The sequence below is a fragment of the Pristis pectinata genome, chromosome 11 (genome assembly GCF_009764475.1).
Source record: "Pristis pectinata isolate sPriPec2 chromosome 11, sPriPec2.1.pri, whole genome shotgun sequence".
NCBI classification, from domain to species: domain Eukaryota; kingdom Metazoa; phylum Chordata; class Chondrichthyes; order Rhinopristiformes; family Pristidae; genus Pristis; species Pristis pectinata.
The window spans coordinates 86,984,753-87,004,285 of record NC_067415.1 but is presented as its reverse complement, the minus strand read 5'-3'; the positions used below and the strand labels follow the sequence as shown (position 1 = coordinate 87,004,285).

General features: G+C 47.9%; 1 protein-coding gene and 1 long non-coding RNA gene across 4 annotated transcripts in view; one reads left to right on the top strand and one right to left on the bottom strand.

Moving 5' to 3' along the window:
- Positions 1–1,938: 1,938 nt before the first annotated feature.
- The window catches only part of LOC127576076 (uncharacterized), a 31,057-nt gene continuing 13,462 nt past the window's right edge, over positions 1,939–19,533 (bottom strand). The window contains exons 2-3 of the long non-coding RNA XR_007957166.1: positions 6,821–6,907; positions 1,939–4,489 (exon numbers count right to left, since the gene is read on the bottom strand). This is a non-coding gene — a long non-coding RNA (uncharacterized LOC127576076). The remainder of the gene's footprint in view (positions 4,490–6,820; positions 6,908–19,533) is intronic.
- On the top strand, positions 5,570–18,276 carry LOC127576072 (uncharacterized protein CFAP97D2-like). Of its 3 annotated transcripts, none has more exons than XM_052026430.1 (5): positions 5,570–6,412; positions 12,255–12,335; positions 14,821–14,939; positions 16,087–16,279; positions 17,849–18,276. In XM_052026430.1, exons 1-5 carry the CDS (start codon positions 6,320–6,322, stop codon positions 17,927–17,929), a joined length of 567 nt encoding a protein of 188 aa, XP_051882390.1. In that variant the 5' UTR covers positions 5,570–6,319; the 3' UTR covers positions 17,930–18,276. The 3 variants fall into 3 exon arrangements, with proteins under 3 accessions (XP_051882390.1, XP_051882391.1, XP_051882392.1); XM_052026432.1 differs by lacking the exon at positions 5,570–6,412 and adding an exon at positions 6,435–6,596; XM_052026431.1 differs by lacking the exon at positions 12,255–12,335.

The window sequence follows — 19,533 nt, the reverse complement described above, 5'->3', positions numbered from 1 at the left end:
GTGTGTGTGTGGGGGGGGGTTGTTGGGAATATGGGGTGAATAGAACGGCATTAGGGTAGTGTTGATGTAAATAGGTGGTCAGTACAGACTCAGTGGGCCAAAGCGCCTGTTGCCAGGCCGTATGACTCCACGACTCTATGACGTTCCATGCTGTCTGCCATGATCACTCACTCAGCTTGTCCACATCATCCGAAGCCTCTTGACATCTTCCTCCACTCACAATCCCACCTAGTTTCCTATCACAGGAAAATATAACATTTGCTCCCCTTGCCAAATTGTTGATATAGATTGTGGATGGTTGGAGCCCAGAGCCCTGATCCCTGTGGTATCCCACTGGTCACACCCTGCCAACGAGAAGCTTCCACGTTTCCCGCTGCTTGCTTTCTGTGCCATAATCAACTCTCTATCCATGTAAGTAAATCACCCCTAAATCCATGTGCTCTCTAACCTTGACCGATCTCCCGTGTGGGACTTCATCAAAATCCAAATACACCACATCCACCGGTTCCCCCTTATCTATTCTACCAGTCACATCCACAAAGAACTGCAGGATATCAGTCCAACAATTTCCTTTCATAAATCCATACTGATTTTTCTCAGTCTATTGCTGTATTCCTTTCAAGATGTTCCATTATTACATTCCAGCATCTCCCCTAACAGTTAACAAGTCAGGGTTTTCTCCCCATCATTTGTGAAATAGTGGGGTCGCATTTGCTGTCTTTCAAACCACAGGTACAGTTGCTGAATCTACAGAGTTCTGGAAGGCGACCACCTCCATATCCACCCCTTTCAAAACTCTTGGATGCACATCATGGGGTCCTGTCTCCTCCCCTCCCCTCACATCACTCATCCCCTCTCCCCTCACATCCCTCCACCACTCTCCTCCCTCTCCCCTCACATCCCTCCTCCCCTCTCCTCCCTCTCCCCTCACATCACTCCCCTCTCCTCCCTCTCCCCTCACATCCCTCCACCACTCTCCTCCCTCTCCCCTCACATCCCTCCTCCCCTCTCCTCCCTCTCCCCTCACATCCCTCCACCACTCTCCTCCCTCTCCCCTCACATCCCTCCACCACTCTCCTCCCTCTCCCCTCACATCCCTCCACCACTCTCCTCCCTCTCCCCTCACATCACTCCTCCCCTCTCCCCTCACATCCGTCCATCACTCTGTTACACACCATCCCTGAACCTCTCGCTCCCGCTGCCTTTTTGTCTCTTCTCCTCCTCTCACAGCATTTCCCTGCCCTGCTGTTTCTGTACATACCTTCACTTCTCCTCGTCTACTTTCTTCTCTCACTTTACCACTGCCACTTTCAACCCCCCCCCTCCCCCCCCCCCCCCCAACCTGTGCCTTTAGGAACCAAGCAGTGTGCTGGATATTGTTCATTCCTTGTGAAAGCTCATGCTGTCAAAGCAGTCATGGGTGTAGCAGGATATAGGACCTGGTAACTTTGAGCTTGGAAGTGACCCTCAGAAGTTTCTGTCTATACTTATCGCTGCCTCGGTGAAGCAGCTGGCATAATCAAAGACCCCACCCACCCCGGACATTCTCTCTCCTCCCCCATCCCATCGGGCAGAAGAAACAAAAGCCTGAAAGCACGTACCACCAGGCTCAAGGACAGCTTCTATCCCACTGTTATAAGACTATTGAACGGTCCCCAGTACAATGAGATGGACTCTTGACCTCACAATTCACATCGTTAAGGATTGCTCCTTATTGTCTGCCTGTGCTGCACTTTCTCTGTAACTGTAACACTTTAATTCTGCATTCTGTTATAGTTTTACCCTGTACTACTGCAATGCACTGTGTAATGAAATGACCTGTATGGACAGTATGCAAAACAGGTTTTTCACTGAACCTCGGTAATGTGACAATAATAAACCAATTCCAATTCCAAGGTTTAATGGAACACTTTAATTTTCTGAGAACCAACACTTTCTTTCATTCACATGCTCAATTAACACGTTAAAATATTAATGTCGTGCAAGAGTAATTGGAAATATATTAACAGTCCTACATGAGATATTTCAAGTTGATCAAGAGAGTACAGAAAACTGACCCGAGGATGAGGGACTTGAGTTGTGTGGAGAAAGTGGAGAAGTGGGAATAGAGAAGGTTAAGAGGAAATTTAATGGAGGTGTTCAAAATCAGAAGAGAATTTGATAAAGTGAATAAGGAGCAACTGTTTCCAGGAGCAGGAAGGTCATGCCCAGGGGACACAGAAGAGGATCAGCAGAAGAACCAGTCACATCTGAGAATTAATTTACACTAGAGATTACATACATAGAACAATGCCCAGATGAAAGGTCATTGACTTGAAACGTTGCTCTGTCTCTTCCAGATGCCGCCTGACCTGCCATTTTCTTTTCAGATTTTCAGCATCTACAGTTTATTTCTTTTTAAAGATGTTGGTGCTCAGAGGGCCCAGGGAGTCCTTGTACGTGGATCACTGAAAATTAATTTGTAGCTTCAGAAACAATTAGAGAGGCAAACAGTATACTGGCACTTACTGCATTGTTATTTGAGTACTAGAATAGAGACGTGTTGCTCCAAATATAGAGGATCCTGGTGAGACTGCAGTTGGAATATTGCGTGCAGTCTGGTCTCATTACCTAAGGAAGGATATACTTGTGACAGAGGGAGAAAAATGTAACAGGCTGTTTCCTGGCATGTCTGATGAGGAGAGATTAAACAGACTGGGCCTGTCCTGTCTCTAGTTTAGAAGAGGGAGAAGCATTCTCATGAGGTGAGGTGACAGAGATGTCCGTGAGGGAATGGGATGGAGGATTAAAGTGGTAGGCAACTGGAAGGTCAGGGTTTCCCTTGCGGTCTGAATGCAGGTGTCCTGCAAAGCAGTCACCCAGTCTGTGTTTGGTTTCTCCAGAGTAGGGGAGACCGCAACCTGAGCAATGAGAGAAACGCAGTGAATCACTGCTTCACCTCGAAGGGTTAATTGAGTCCCTGGATGGTGTCAAAGGAAGGGGTAAAAGGCATTTGTTGCACCTACCACAGTGCACGTGAAAGGAGACACAAAGCTGTGTAACAGGGGATGTGTGGTAGGGATGGAAGGAGTGGAGCAGGGATTCACAGACGGAAAAGTCCCTTCAAACTCTGAAAGGGCAGGGCAAGATGTGTCTGGTAATGGAATCCTGTGGAAGGTGATACCTTTCTTAAGTCTTCCTTTTTCCTTAACTGTGACTTCCCCTCAACCACCGGGCCTGCCTCTAATTCCCACACCCCCGCTCTCACCCTCTCTCCTCCCAGCCAGAGCAAGGAGAGAGCTCCTTTTGTCTCCACCTTGTAGCCCACCAACCTAGACGACAACACATCATCCTCCACAGATCCTGCCTCCTCCACCATGGCAAAGAGCAATGTTCTTATCAAACAAGTTTAAGGTGAGTGTTGGAAACCATAGACATCCATTTAAGATCAGAGGAGGAAAGTTTAGGGGAGATGTCAGAGGTAGGTTCTTTACACAGAGAGTGGTGGGTGCCTGGAACGCACTGCTGGGGGTGGTGAAGGCTGATACAACAGGGGCATTTAAAAGACTCTTAGACAGGCACATGGATGTAAGAAAAATGGAGGGAAGGGTTAGGTTGATGGCGGGGTAGGTTTACATAGTTCGGCACAACATCGTGGGCCAAAGGGCCCGTACTGTGCTGTACTGTTCTATGTTCTATGTAACAAGTTGCTGTGTCAGGACCTCAATGCTGAAGGGATGGTAAAAGGGAATTGGAGAGATATCTGAAAATTTAAAAATTGCAGAGGTGTGAAACTAATTAGAGGCTCATTTGAAGATCCAACACAAGAAATGGTCCCCCACGTTTACACTCCTATCATTATATAATCACTGTTCAATGTAAACGCTCATTAGAACTTATGAATGGAACCATTTGTCACAGCACTCAATGTGTGATGACAAACAAGGGAAGGGATGCCAACACATTCCCCTGAATAAAGAGCTTCATCAAACATATTCCTCTCCCATATGTGGATTGACGTCTGGCAGACTCCTGACTGATGTCAATGAATAGGCAGGACTTTGCAGATAATGCATAAGCAAATCTCGCTCCTAACAGAGGATTTTGCAAGGATGCAATGACACATAAAATTGTCACCAAATTTTCATTGATTTCAGCATTGCATGAACTGTTTATACTCTGCATTCACAACAACTTCCAGTAATATAGCAATTTTAACAAAACAATGTAAAATGCTTCACAAAAGTATTATTGGACAATGTGTAAGCTTAGCCATACATGGAGATATTAGGGCATGTGGCCTAAAACCTGGTTAAAGAGGGCAGTTTGCTTCACTGATGGTGGTGTTGTTTGTAGCTTTCCCCATTTTGCTGCAATTCTCTTTCATAACCTGCTGCAGATGACACAGACTGCTCTCTGATCTTCTTTCCCATCGAGAGTCATACACAACGCCTCAGTTCACCTCACTATCTTCTGATCAGCAGCATTGTTGTTAAGTTATGACCTTTATCTGCAATGCAACACGTATAAACCACAGAAAACAGACTAGTTAGAAAGATGTTCTGCATCTTCTGACAGAACCTGGGTGTGGTTGATGTGGTTTGAATTTAAACTCCTCCAGTTGTTTGGGCATTGCACTCTCTTGACACAGATGTCCTGTGATAAAGATTCTGAGAAAAGGTCATCAATGTGGATGCAAAGTAGGAGCAGGAGGAAGCCATTTGGCCTGTCAAACCTGCCCCGAAATCTAATAAGATCTGATGAAGGGTCTTCAGCCTGTAACATTGACTGGTTTCTCTCTCCACAGATGCTGCCTGACTAACTGGGTTCATTCAGCGTTGCTGCTTTTGTTTCAGATTCCAGCATCTGCAGCTTTATTTTTTTTCTGTTTTTAAGATCCTGGATGATCTGACTGAAAACTCAAATCTACATTCCTTCCTCCCCAGTATCCCTAACCCTCTAGCTTGTCAAGAAGCAGTCTACCTCCACTTAAAAAAAGTTCAAACCCTCTACTTTCACTGCTCTGTGAGGAAAAAGGTTCCAAAGATTCACAACCCTCTGAGATAAAATAAAATTAACTCACCTTTGTCACCAAAGGTGGCCCCTTATTCTCAACCAGTGACTCCTAGTTCTAAATCTCCCATGATAAAACAGCTCTCCACATCCACCCTGGCAAGATCCCTCAGGATCCTTTCAGTTTTTAAACCCCAGCAGATATAAACCTACTCCGTCCAACCTTTCCTCAGAAGACACCACCACCCATTCCAAGTAGTATTCCAGTAAACCTTCTTTTAACTGCTTTCAACACACGAACATCCTTAAATCAAAAAAACTGTATTCAGAACTCCAGATGTGGTCTCATCAATGCCCTATAAAACTGGGGCCTCAACTTTTACAATTTATATAAATGTCTGGCTAATTGGATCCAAAAATGGTATGGAGCGATGGAGGCTGAGGGGTGACCCATGGGAGGGGCACTGCTGAGGGAATGCTGCATTGTGGGACGGCAGTACTGAGGGAGGGTCACACTGTGGGAGGGTCACACAGTGGGGGGGGGCAGTACTGAGGGAGTGTGTGGGAGGGGAAGTACTGAGGAGGGGTCACACTGTGGGAGGGGAGGTACTGAGGGAGCGTCGCACTGTGGGAGGGGCAGTACTGAGGGCTGCACTGTTGGGGGGCAGTACTGAGGGCTGCACTGTTGGGGGGTAGCAGTGAGACAACACTGACAGGTAGCAGCTGCAATGTTGCAGTTGTATCCTTTCAAGGAGATGGGCATTGACCTGAGGCCCCGTCTGCCTCAGCAGATATCAAAGATGTCAGGATGTGAACCCAGAGAACAGCTGGGATGTTCTGCCTGTGACCAGACACATCTCAATGTCCAGACACATCTCCTGGTCAAAGGTCAAAAAGCTGCAGACGCTGGAAACACTCAGCAGGTCAGGCAGCATCTGTGGAGAGAGAAACGCTTCAACTGGATTACTTGTCCTTTGATTTTTGGCGCATTTGTTTTCCGTTTCCTGGACGTTGCTCTGTGTAAATCACTTTCCAGAGTTCCCCACTGCACGATAGTGGCTGCACACACGAATACTCTGGTGCCAGGCCTGGAGACATCGACTGCCCTAGTGCAGAAAGGTCCCGTTGTACATTCGGAGGAGGCCGATGGGCGAGGGAGGCTGACGCGATGCGGGAGCTCTGTTAGCTCAGGCGCTGTGGAACAAAGGAGCTCTTGTTGCAGCGCCTGGGCTGCTTGTCATAGCAACAGGCTCGTGATCCGGCGCAAACAGTGAGCCCGGATACACGGGAGCTGTCAGCATCCGAAAGCTGCGGCCAGCGGCCGGCCATGCACCGCGCCTATGAGCCCGTACTCCCCTGTGGAAGCAAGCTCCTGCAGCAGAGGTGGGATCTGACCTGTTACCGGGAGCACCGGCGCAAGGTAGGGCGGGGAGAGCGGGGACAGGGGGCTGCCTCCCCGGAAATCTGCGCTGGCCACTCCTCCCTGTTGTCCGGGCACAACTGTTCGTCCCACCAAGTCATTCTAGCACGGGTAAAAGCTGGAATACTCAGCAGGTCGGGCAGCGTCTGCGGAGGGAGAACTGCCATCAGAGCTGGAATTAGGGGTGAGGTTAGTTCTGAGATGCAGTGAAAGGGGAGAAGAGGGAGAGAACAAAAGGGGGCGTGTGTGGCAGAGTGGAGAATGACTGAAGTGGGGGGGGGGGGGGCTTTCAGAAACCATCAACGTGGGAAGACACAGGAGCCTCTGCGGACGCTGGAGCCTGGCGCGCCACACACACACACACACACACACACACACACACACACACACACACACACACATACCTACCTGCAGGAACTCAGCAGCGGGTCCCGCCATCACTTCGTGTGTGTTGTCAACAGAGAGATGCTGGAGACGTCCTGCAGGTCAGGCAGGCTGGAGGGAGAGAAGGGATGGGCAGGGGCTGTAACGTGGTCAATGAGAAGATGAAGTGCTGTTCCCCACCTCGGAACAGGGGAGGAGGCTGAGGACAGGGGGGTCGTGGCCCTCTGCCTGCCTCCTGCCCGGTTCACACGTCTATCCACAGCTCCTGCACCAGAGAAAAATAACTTTACCTGCCTCACCACCCCCCAGGTAATTTACAATGGGTTGATCCCTGCGTTACAGCACTGACTACACGTCAAAGGCTCTGGAACATGCTGAGGTTGCCAGTAACTCTTTCTCAGTACGTCCGTCTTTGCTTCCATCTTATTGAAGAAGCTGCTTTTAAACCAGAAGGAGTGGGGTGAATATGTCAATGAAATTCCTTCATCAAAAAGTTGGAACTCCTGCTAATATATTTCATTCAATAACTATGTCAAATAACTTTTCAAGTACCTGTTGTGCTTTGTTGCTTTGGTTAATGGGGCAATTGTTCCATTCATCATAATGTAACTCAGAATGTATTGTTATTCACTGGAAGGTCCAGCTGTTGAATGATTCACTGCAAAAACTGGCTGCAGGGCTAGTAATGAGATTGTTCCTATTAGGGAAAGCATAAATCACCCAGCCTCTCTGGAGCTTGTGTCCCTCAGTTACGGGCTCTTCCTGAACTTGCTCCATCACCTTTTGTGCTCAAAGAAACGTTTTTTTCCCTCTGTTGCCATAAATGTTCCGGCTATGGTTCAGGGGCTTCCCCCTTCGAAGGGAGGTTGTGGACTCCAAACCCCTTCAGGAGATTCAAACTGGGAACTAGGTCTGCACTTCCAGTGTGACACTGGGAGAGTGCTGCACTGTCAGATGGGTCGGTACCTCCAGTGTGACACTGGGAGGGTGCTGCACTGTCAGACGGGTTGGTACCTCCAGTGTGACACTGGGAAAGTGCTGCACTGTCAGATGGGTTGGTACCAGTGTGCACTGGGAGAGTGCTGCACTGTCAGATGGGTCGGTACCTCCAGGGTGACACTGGGAGGGTGCTGCACTGTCAGATGGGTTGGTACCTCCAGTGTGACACTGGGAAAGTGCTGCACTGTCAGATGGGTTGGTACCAGTGTGCACTGGGAGAGTGCTGCACTGTCAGATGGGTCGGCACCTCCAGTGTGACACTGGCAGGGTGCTGCACTGTCAGACAGGTTGGTACCTCCAGTGTGACACTGGGAAAGTGCTGCACTGTCAGATGGGTTGGTACCAGTGTGCACTGGGAGAGTGCTGCACTGTCAGATGGGTCGGCACCTCCAGTGTGACACTGGGAGAGTGCTGCACTGTCAGATGGGTCGACACCTCCAGTGTGACACTGGGAGAGTGCTGCACTGTCAGATGGGTCGACACCTCCAGTGTGACACTGGGAGAGTGCTGCACTGTCAACAGGTCGGTACCTCCAGTGTGATGCTGTCAGATGGGTCGGTACCTCCAGTGTGACACTGGGAGAGTGCTGCACTGTCAATGGGTCGGTACCTCCAGTGTGACACTGGGAGGGTGCTGCACTGTCAGACAGGTCGGCACCTCCAGTGTGACACTGGGAGAGTGCTGCACTGTCAGATGGGTCGGCACCTCCAGTGTGACACTGGTAGAGTGCTGCACTGTCAACAGGTCGGTACCTCCAGTGTGATGCTGTCAGATGGGTCGGTACCTCCAGTGTGACACTGGGAGAGTGCTGCACTGTCAATGGGTCGGTACCTCCAGTGTGACACTGGGAGGGTGCTGCACTGTCAGACAGGTTGGTACCTCCAGTGTGACACTGGCGAAGTGCTGCACTGTCAGACGGGTCGGTACCTCCAGTGTGACACTGGGAAAGTGCTGCACTGTCGGACTAGTCGACACCTCCAGTGTGACACTGGGAGAGTGCTGCATTGTCAGATGGGTCTGCACCTCCGGTGTGACACTGGGAAAGTGCTACATTGTCGGACGGGTCGACACCTCCAGTGTGACACTGGGAGATTGCTGCACTGTCAACAGGTCGGTACCTCCAGTGTGACATGGGGAAACCACACCATTAAGGGAGGCCATCATTCGGGTGGTCCAATGCTCTCTAGTGGATTTGAATTATCCCACGGCCACCATTTTGAAGAACGTTGTCTAGATCGTGCTGCATACATTCATAGGCTGCTCCAGATTCCAGCGTCTTCAGGCTCTTGTGTCTCCATTTGCTGAGGAGTTGTGAATTGAACATTGAGCAATGGTCAGTGAACATCCCCCCTGCTGACCTTATGACTAATGAAGAAGCTGGAGATGGTTGAGCCAAGTACGCTGTTCTAAGGAACTCCTGCAGTGATGTCCTGGGACTGATATGTTTGACCTCCAAAAACCACAACCATCTTCCTTTGTGGAAGGAATGACTCCAGCCACTGCAGAGATTTCCCCTTGATGCCCACTAACTTCAATTTTACCTGCTTCCAGAGGAGGAAGTGTTGGTGTACAGAGGGCACTTTTAGAAAAGACCAGAGGGAAGGTGAGCTGCTGAGATCTCAGATGCACTGCCTGTAAGGAACTTTCAGGGAAATGGAGGAATATTGGAAATGAAGAAGTTTGGAGGTCTGAAGGAGAGCAGGGAGCTGGGACTTTTCAAAGAGCTGGCATAGATTTGATAGGATGTTGGCTGCAATTTGTGCTGCATTTTGAGTGTGATGCTAACTTCAAGTGCCAAAATGTGTGATTTTGAACTTCATGACTTTGGACAGGTCACATGTGAACGTAGCTGTGTGTATGCAACAGGCAGGCTGTTTGATGGAAACATGGTGTGTTTGGGAGCTGGAGAGGGTGAGGTGGGTAAATGTGTTTCTTGTGGAGTGCTACAGATGTTTGGACACGTGTTGGTGGAAAACTGTGTAATTGTTGAATTTGGTTAAGGGGGTGGTTCACAGCCCGTGTAAACACTGACAGAACTTTAATGCAATGAATCAGTTCAGAGCTTCAGCTGCATGACGTGACCATGAGCTCCAGTCTCTTGCTCCAATTGCTTGAAGAGGCAGATGGGTTCTTTTCACTGTTTGTAGCCGAGGCTTGCAGCTGGGAGTTCACCAGCTTCCCTCTAACTTTTTGCTTCATTTGAGAGAAAAAACCATCCAGGTATGGAAACAGGGGAAGAGTCTGACCCTTCCATGGAAATTACTTCATCTGTGTGCAGCATCGCAGTGACTCAGATCAGAGGAATTCTTTGAATTATGCAGGGTCGAGCTAGGATATCAGGGAAGAATTGATGTTGGGAAGGAATCTAATGAAGTCTCTAATGTACCACAAGCACCTTCATAGGAGCAATTCCAAAGAACGGTTGGCACTTAAGCACTTACGGAGATAACAGGAAAAGCTCGTTCAAAGAACTGGGTGTAGGAGGGAGACAGAGCTCGAGGTGGAGAAGGTTAGGTTGGGGGACCAGCCACCTGAAGGCACAGCTGCCAGTGGTTGACCGATGAAAGATGCGCAGGGGGCAGGATCATGGAAGGGCAGAGATCTTGGAGGGGTGTGGGGCTAGAAGAGATCACAGAAAAAGGAGGGGAGGGGATTTGGAGAATTTATCAGGCTGAGGGCGAATGTACGTCAGTGAACCTGGATGTGGGACAGTGCAAACCAGGAGCCAATGAGATTGAGAACACCAGGGCATTTAATAAAAATAAAGGATGTTGTTGGGATAGCAAATGCTTTGGGTCTGTTGCCAATATTGTCAAGGGCCTCATTATGATAGGGCTGCCATGAAGTAGGGTGAGTGTTGGGCCATATAATTATTGTTGTAATCTGATTGATGGGATTTGACTGAAGGTGAATATGCCACGACAACAGGCTGTTGATACTGATTCCATTGCTCAAGTCTGCTCGGCCAAGCTTTGTGTCAGTGCAGCAATTAGATGTGAACAAAAGAGCCTCAAGGTACATTGTGGTTTACTTCCTGTTTGCTTTAATTCTCAAAGATGAAAAGTTAGCTGATAGTGACTTTCCTTGGGGTCTGGCTTGGGACAGATCCAGCGATAAGGTGACACTGGTGCAGCCAGTCCCTTCCAGTCCTCCACTTTCAGAGGAGATTGAAGCTGGGCGTACACAGTATGTAGCGTTTGCATACCACTTCCAGTGGCAGGAGCACTGGTGGTCAAAGGTCACTGATTGAAGGTGAGAGACAAAAGAACCAGAGGGGAGATGACGAGTGGTGCAGTGGTGAAGTTCCAGCAACCCAGCTTCAATCCTGACCTCTGTGCTGTCTGTGTGGACTTTGCATGGATTTCCTCCGGGTGTTCCGGTTTCTTCCCACATTCCAAAGACGTGCAGGTTGGTAGATTAATTAGCTGCTGTAAATTGCCCCTCGTGTAGGTGGGTTGTAGAATCTGGGGGGAGTTGATGGGAATGTGGGGAGAACCAAATAGGATTAGTGTAAACGGGTTGTTGGTGGTTGGAACAGACTCAGTGGGCCAAGTTCTGTTTCCATGCTGTGTGATACTATGACAGGAATGTTTGTTTGGAGAGAGAGTTGTGAAAAGGAATTGAATATGTATTTATAGGAAAAGTTGCAGGACATGATGAAGGAGCAAGGGACTGGAAGTAATCAGAGGGCTTTCAAACAGCTGGCACAGCCCTGTGGAGAAGTGGCCTCCTTTTGTGCTGTGGAGCAAGGGTCCACTCCACAATACAGCCAATCAGACTGGCAGCCTCTCCCAGCCCAAGCCAGAGAGGTTGAAGAAAGCCTGGGGTGGGGCTTCCTAGCATGGCAGGTTCAGGAGGCCATTTCCAGCAAGAGTGCATCAGCACAGCTCAGATCCAGGGGATGCCAACAGCGGCCCTGCTGCTCTGTTACTTTCTCAGAGGTTCTCGTGCAACCAGCATCAAATATGTCAAGTGAGACCATTGTAATCATCAGCTGGGTTGTTAGTTAATGCACGTAGTCCAACACTCAACAGACTGGTATCACAGAACAATATCAACGTTACTGCACAGAAACAGGCCCTTAGCCAACTGCTTTACACCAGGAACAACACACACAAAACGCTGGAGGAACTCAGTGGGTCAGGCAGCATCGATGGGGGGAAATGGACAGTTGATGTTTTGAGACCCTTCATCAGTTCAGATGAACAAGACATAGCAGAGACAGTCAACTGAACATTCCAAAACTGAGATGGATTCATCTTTGTTGGGCTCCCAGAATCAAGGTGGATAGATGGAGTTAGGTAATCTGTCTGCCCTGATCCCACTGAATATCAGGATAGGCTCAAGAGGCTGAATGGTGCTCTGGGTAAATATTGTTTTGTTTAGAAATGATTTTAAATGTTATTTCTGTTCATTGCCAAAATATTCTCAACAGTTTATCAGTCGAATTCTTTTGTAGGTACAAGTGGCTAAATCAATGATTGACAACCATTCTCCTGAAACCTTCTCTCATCTTCAGCTGAAATTTAAGAAGCTCAGGGTAATGTTTCCCTTATCTTCTCTACTGTGTGGGCATTCTCTCCCCAGGATTGCGCAGTTTCCTCTGTCAATGTGTCAGGGCATCTCCCAGGGCAAATGCTATTAAAAATATCTCAATTGAAACTCGGGGAAATATGCAAGAGGGGGCTGAAGTGGGCAGGAGGTTACTCTCAAGATAAAAATTGCTGCTGAAGCCACCAGCCAGGAAAGGTTGGCCCATGGTGATGTGGAGGGGAGAAGAATCAACGGTAAATGGTCTCTGATAAATCCATCTGTGAGTTCAGGAGAACATTGGTTCCTCGGACAGCAGAGAGAACGGAGAAACCCCCACTGGAAGGACCACGGTGAAGAGCAGAGATGGGTTTAAGGGGAAGCTGGATGTACGCAGGAGGGAGGGGGGATGGGGGGAGATGGAGAGGGGTCGGAGGGGGCTGTGTGGGGCAGAAAAACCAGCATAGACCGAAAGAGACTAGAACTAGAGGATATTGCCTCAAGATTTGGGGGAGTAGATTTAGGATGGAGATGAGGAGGAACCACCTTTCCCAGAGAGTGGTGAATCTGTGGAATTCTCTGTCCAGGGAAGCAGTAGAGGCTGCCTCATTAAATATATTTAAGACACAGTTAGATAGATTTTTGCAGAGTAGGGGAATTAAGGGTTATGGGGAAAAGGCAGGTAGGTGGATCTGAGTCCACGGCCAGATCAGCCACCATCTTATTGAATGGCGGAACAGGCTCGATGGGCCATATTTCTTATTTTTATGTGCTGCATGAGCTCTGTGTTTATCTGTGCAGTGTTATTGTCACATTTGGTGTGTGCCTTGTGTCTCCATTGGTCCTGGCCCATGGTGTCTGCCGGAAACACTTTCCCAGCTGACTTTCAGAGCCTGCCTATGTTAAGAAAAACCTTAATGACATTGAGTGACACTGGGAAACGGAGCAGAAGTGATATCAGCAACCCCCCAGTTATCACACGTGCCAGGTCCTTGTCACATCACACTGTTGTTTGTCATTGCAGTGACAGGTCAGCAGTGAAATGTTGGTGGAAATTAACTGTGGTGTGTGTGGAAATATGAGATGGGAAATGGTAACAAGGTCTTTTACTTCTTGTTCTTGATCTGCTGTAGGGGCTCCCGGCTGCACAGGGTGAAATGCTCCTATTTTAGTTCAGTTACTGCCTCTGCTGAGGAGTCAATCAGTGGGGCAGGTCGAGGAAGAAGAGGAAATGCTGGGGGCGTGTGGTACTGAGAGCTGCTGTGTCAGAGGGGCCGTCTTTCTGATGAGACGGCAGGTGGATGTAAAGGATCTCCACTTGCACCGTAACAGCAGTGGATTCTCCCAAACATTTCCCTGAAGCAAAATCTAAAGTTGTTGACCTGACCATTACCAGAGTGCTCATTGTGGGATCTTGCTGTGCACAAAGTTGTTGCATCATTTACTACAATGGTTACTAAGGAAAGTTTGGTTTTCTAAAAAGCCCTTTAGCAACTGCTCAGGATGACCCAAAGTTTGTAACCAATGGGATCCCTAATGTGCAGTCGCTGCTGTAATGAAGCAAACTCAGCTGTTAACTGATGCACAGCAAGATCCCACAGGCAGCAAAGTGAATGACCAGATTTTTTTATGCTGTTATGTGAACTACAAAGGTCGCTGACCTTTCATCAGAATGTTAACGCTGGTTCTCCCTCCACAGATGCTATCTGACCTAATGAGTATCTTCAGCATTTTCTTACAATTTCAGATTTCCAGCACTTGCATATTTATTTGCTTTGCCTTATTATGGTGCCTCCCACACTGCAGCACTGCCTCAGTACCACCCCCCGCCCCTCCCACAGTGCAGCACTGCCTCAGTACTGCCCCCCCACAGTGCAGCACTGCCTCAGTACCGCCCTCCCCAGTGTGACCCTCCCTCAGTACCACCCCTCCCAGTGTGACCCTCCCTCAGTACTGCCCCTCCCAGTGACACTCCCTCAGTACTGCCCCTCCCACAGTGACCCTTCCTCAGTACTGCCCCTCTCACAGTGTGACCCTCCCAGTGTGATCCTCCCTCAGTGACCCTCCCTCAGTACCACCCCTCCCAGTGTGACCCTCCCTCAGTACTGCCCCTCCCGCCGTGTTATGCTCCCTCAGTACTGCCCCTCCCACAGTGTGGCATTTCCTCTCTACTGTACCTCAGTGTCTGCCAAGATGTTATACTGAAGTATTTGACTTGAATCTAGACCCTGCCACTTCAGTGCTGAGCTACCGTGCCTGGACCACTGCAGACACACTATTCCAGTGGCTGTGAACCTCTCTGGGGGCTGGGGGCCCTGAAAGGTGCGGTACAAATCTGATATTGTTTTCTTTGTGGGATTTGGCCTGGTCTGTTCCCACAAGCTTCAGCTGCTTCCTGGCAGCCAGTTTCATCTCTTTGCATTAAAGTAGTGTTTGTGTATTCAGACCTGGCACTTTGGTTAAGTGTGCTGATTGTTGTTTGCATTTAAGCACAGCTTGAGGAAGACCACCTCTCCAACATAGAGAGAAACAACAAGAAACTGCTGGAAAAGATGTCAACAATCATGAGGACCACTGGGCGAGTTGACAATATGAATCAGTACAAGTCAAACAGGTGCCTTTCCTTCTTGCCTGTGCCCTCTGACCATGGATATTTCAATGTGAGCCAGTACCTGCAGTCTCCCTGCTCCATCCTCAGTCCCTGAACTGGGAGTTGTTGTATACTTGGGTCACACAGCTGTTCTCCAGGTCTGGCCAGGCTCCCCATGCTATCGGAGTGACAGCTGATGGAAAAACTTCTGGGAAGTTTAAACCTTTTGTCATTTTCTCAGAATGATGCAGCAAACAATTCAGCCCATCGATCCTCTGCCAACTCGGTGAAAAAGTCTCCAGTCAGTTCCCTCTCCACTCTTTCCCCAAAGTCATGCAAAAACTTCCAGCATTTCTCCAACTCCTCTTGAAAGTTCCCGTTGAATCCACTTCCACTGCTCTTTCAGGCAGCATGTCCCAGATCACAGTAACTCACTGCATAAAAACATTCCCCACCTCTCCCCCTCCCCCCCCACCAGTTCTTCTCTTGATCACCCTCACTCCATGACTCCATGTCCTCTTGGAACCCACCCTCTTGCCCCTGGAAACAGTCTCTCCTTGTTTACTCCAGCAAAACCCCTTTTGATTTTGAACCTCCATTTAAATTCCAAGGAGAGAAATCCCATCTTCTCCAGTCCCTCCCCCTGGGACTGCTCCAGTAAACCTCCTCCACAACCTCTCTGAAGGCAAGGCCAGAACAGGACCTGGTGCTCCAGCTGGGAGATGACTAGGGAACCTGTTAATTGGAGGGGCAGTACTGAGGCAGCGCCACACTGTCAGAGGGGCTGCATGGAGTAGGCACTGCTATTGGAAGGGTGGTGAGGGTGAAAAATGTCACCAAATTATTTAAAATAAGATCAAGGGACTTTGTCCAGTGCCCTGTCCACATTCCCTCGCTGATTGTCCATCTCATTGGGGCTTACTGTGTGCAACTTGGTGCTGTGGTTGCTCCTGTAGTAATTGTCCAGAAGTATGTTGGTGCACAGGTGTAACAATTCTTTGGAAAAAGGTCCAGTTCTAGAGGACTGGCTGATGGTTAACACAGAACCTGTGGTCAAGAAGGGGAACAGAATGTGTCCAGGGAATTAGAGACCATGGATGACCTGAGGATGACATACTGATCTGGGTGAATGTGAACTCCTTCTTAAACTGCTGTACCCTTTGTGAATCAGTTTGAACAGGGAAAAGCGGCAACGCGAGCTGGAAAGAGTCACTCGTGAGAACCAGGCTATGCAGGAACGCCTCAAACGGGTCGAGCCACAGTACAACCACCTCAAATGGCTTGAGGACTGGTACAAGTCTGAGGAACACTTGGACAAAATTGCTCGCTATCCCCGTGGCTGGTACATTGCACAGAAATCAAAGGTAACACCCTGAGTCCTAGAGGAACACCAGCACTGCTCCTTGGTGTGACACAACAGCAGACCTACTTCAGTCTCCTGGTTACTTTCCATCACTTGAGCCCATCCTCCACATCTGCTTGATATCTTAACATCAAGAGGCCAGTTTAATCCACGTTAAGATGTCCAAGAATTCCTATATCCTGAGGTTGCAACTCTGGGATCTCCGCACTCCTCCAGTTCTTTCCTCCTGATGTTCCTGGATTTCCGCTGCCTACATAGAACACACAACAGTACAGCACAGCCCACATTTGTCTAACCTCTCCTTATAATTAATATACTCCAATCCAGGCAACATCCTGGTGAACCTCTTCTACACACTCTATAAAACCTTCACATCCTTCCTATAGTGCGGCAAAACCAAAACTAACACAATACTCCAAATGTGGCCCATCCAAATGTTTATATTACTGCCACATGACCTGTCAACTTTTATACTCAATGCCCTGTCTGATGAAGGCAAGCATGCTGTTATGCCTTCTTTACTACCCTGTCCCTGGGCTCTGGAACTCTGTCTCCTCCTTTGAAATGTTTCTTAAAGCCTCAAGCTTTTGGCCACTATCTTTTTTTGCAGCTTGATGTCAATATTTGCTTCAGGTCACCTGTGAAGCACCATGGGATGTCTCCCTGGGTTAGAGGATGAACACGTATAGTTGTGAGGAACATTGAATGTTGCAGAGTGCAGTGGGGCAATGTTACTGCAACAGCAGTTAAATGAGCACACCAGTAATCCAGGCAGCCAAGTTCAAACCCCACCACGGCAATTGTGGAACTTGGAAAAACAACAACAAATCATTTGCAATGGTGACCACAAAAACAACTGAATCCTCACACAAATCCATGTGATTTGCTGGATCTGCCATCCTTGCCTATAAATGATCCAGACCCATTGCACATCTCATTCTTAAATCCCTCAGTCTGAAAAGGCCCAGCAAGCTACTTGGTTTAAGGACAATAAATGCTGGCCTGGCCAACAACACCCAGACCCTGAAAAATGCTCACTTCTGTGCACTGATATTACTGGGTCATTGAATCACAGAATTGTTATAGCACAGAGGTAAAAATGGTTTTAAAAAAGCAGAAAACATGTATTAAAGATACAATTTGTGTAAATTCAGAGTTCATTTGATTTTATAAATTCACACCTGTGGCATTGAATTTCAGTCCTCCAGATGTTCCTTGCACACACAACTCTCCACATATCCATTTCACTTTAAGGTGTGATCCCTGGTGTTCCCAAAAGCAGATTATCTGGTCATTATTCCAAAGTATGTGGGAGCTTGCTGTGCATCACATCAGTAAACGCCCTTTAAAAAGCCTTCATTGACCCATAAAGGCTTTGGGACGAGGCTGCACTAGATAGTATAGAAATTAATGCCCTCCATTTTTCAATGGACTCTTCTGAAATTCATGTTTAGTTTGCAAAAGAACAAATGTGGTTGTCCAGATTTTGAGATAAAGTTGGAACTTTGTGGCTGGTTTGAATTCACTTATAGCTAGGTTATTTTCTAATCCTCATTTTGCATTTTGCCAGCCCAAATCAAAAGCAAGGAAGGTTAAATCAGCAAAAAATTCTGAAAAGATCAAAAACATACAAGTGAGGAGATCGACATGAAGGAGAGCAGAGAAAGTCGGTCTTCAGCTCAACCGGCTCCACACTGAGCTCTCAGTACCAGCTCTGCCTCGGTGTTTATTGCTCCAGAATAAATATCTCAATCTTCTCATCAAACTCCAAACTTCGTTTCAGCCAGTGGTTCAGACCATAAATGCACCTGCATCTGTCGCTACCCTATGTGAGAAGGTTTCAGGAACCAGTAACTGAGATCAGACACACCTCATTCATGCTTTCTCGAATTCTCACTGATATTGATGTTTATCATTAAAGTAAGAGTGCTGAGTTTGAAAGAAATTGTGTCAATGCAAGCATGTCCATGTGTTTATAGGAAGCTCTAGTGAAATAAAGTTGCTGCTTTTCATGATTCATAGCTGTGAAATTGAAAGAACCAATGTTTGTTGTGGATCAGCAGGCAGAATTCTCACCTCTTTCTTATGGAACCAAGGTTTCAAACCCACCCCAGAGATTGAAGCACAAAATTCTCAGTGTAGTGCTGAGGAAGTGCCACACTTTCAGGGGTATGGCCTTGTCTGGTCCCTCAGACAGACTTAGGTGATCCAATGGGACTGTTTTGAAGAAGGCATAGTGAGTTCCCCTGGGTGCCTTGGCCATTACCCATCTCTTAAGTAACATCACTGAGAAAATGCTGATGATCTGCCCATGCTTCACACTGTCTGTGGAAGCTCATTGAGCATAGATTATCAACTACATTTTCTACATCACCATTCTACTAAATCATTTCTTTAGGTGTGAAGTGCTTTGGGACCAGACTCCTTCTTGTGCATTGATTGATGCTTCATGAGTTTGAAGGAACATTTCTAACGTGAGAAGTTCAGTGAGCTTCAGTGTGGGTGAGATCACATATTCAGTGGGAGGGTAAATTGTCCATTTGAGGTTGTCTGCTGGTGATCTGGTCCACAGACACTTTGCACCTCAGCCAATTCAACATTGGCACTGGGGTAAAAGGCCATGTTTTTATTTTGGGTTTACTCCAACCATCTGTTCCACCCTCTTCACCACACTGCACAGAAACTGATCAAACACCAGATAACAACCTGTGTCTTTTTATTTTTACTCAAAGTAATCCGCAGCAAGGACACACCTCAGATGCAGTTATATATCTGCACTGAAAAACAACCCCACCCCTCCTACACCGTGGTTAGTTAGCATGTTTTTAGAAGGTACGTCTTTGCTGTTAAATTTCCAACCTTACAGGAGTAATAATACTTCAAAAGCGTACTTTAAAGGCTGTAATACTGGAGTTTACAAGAATGAGAGGTGATCTTGTTGAAACATCTTTGATTCTGAGGGCGATTGAAGAGGTAGATGCTGAGAACTTCCTCATGGGGGTATCTAGAACCAGAAGGCACAGAATTAGGGGTTGTCTACTTCTGACGGAGATAGGAGGAATTTCTTCTCTCAGAGGGCCGTGAATCTCCGCCCCACACAGCTGTAGAGGTGGAGTCATTCAATATATTCAAGGCCAAGATAGACAGATTCTTGGTCTTTCAGGGAGTCAAGGTTATGGGGGAAACAGACTGCAGATGCTGGAATCTAGATGAAAAAACAACAAGATGCTGGAGGAACTCAGCAGGTCAGGCAGC

Excerpts from the sequence above, each read along its gene's own strand:
- LOC127576072 (XM_052026430.1), top strand. The coding sequence starts at position 6,320 with ATGCACCGCGCCTATGAGCCCGTACTCCCCTGTGGAAGCAAGCTCCTG. Across the intron at positions 12,336-14,820 it reads TGAAATTTAAGAAGCTCAGG|CTTGAGGAAGACCACCTCTC; the intron begins GTAATGTTTCCC and ends ATTTAAGCACAG. Across the intron at positions 16,280-17,848 it reads ACATTGCACAGAAATCAAAG|CCCAAATCAAAAGCAAGGAA; the intron begins GTAACACCCTGA and ends GCATTTTGCCAG.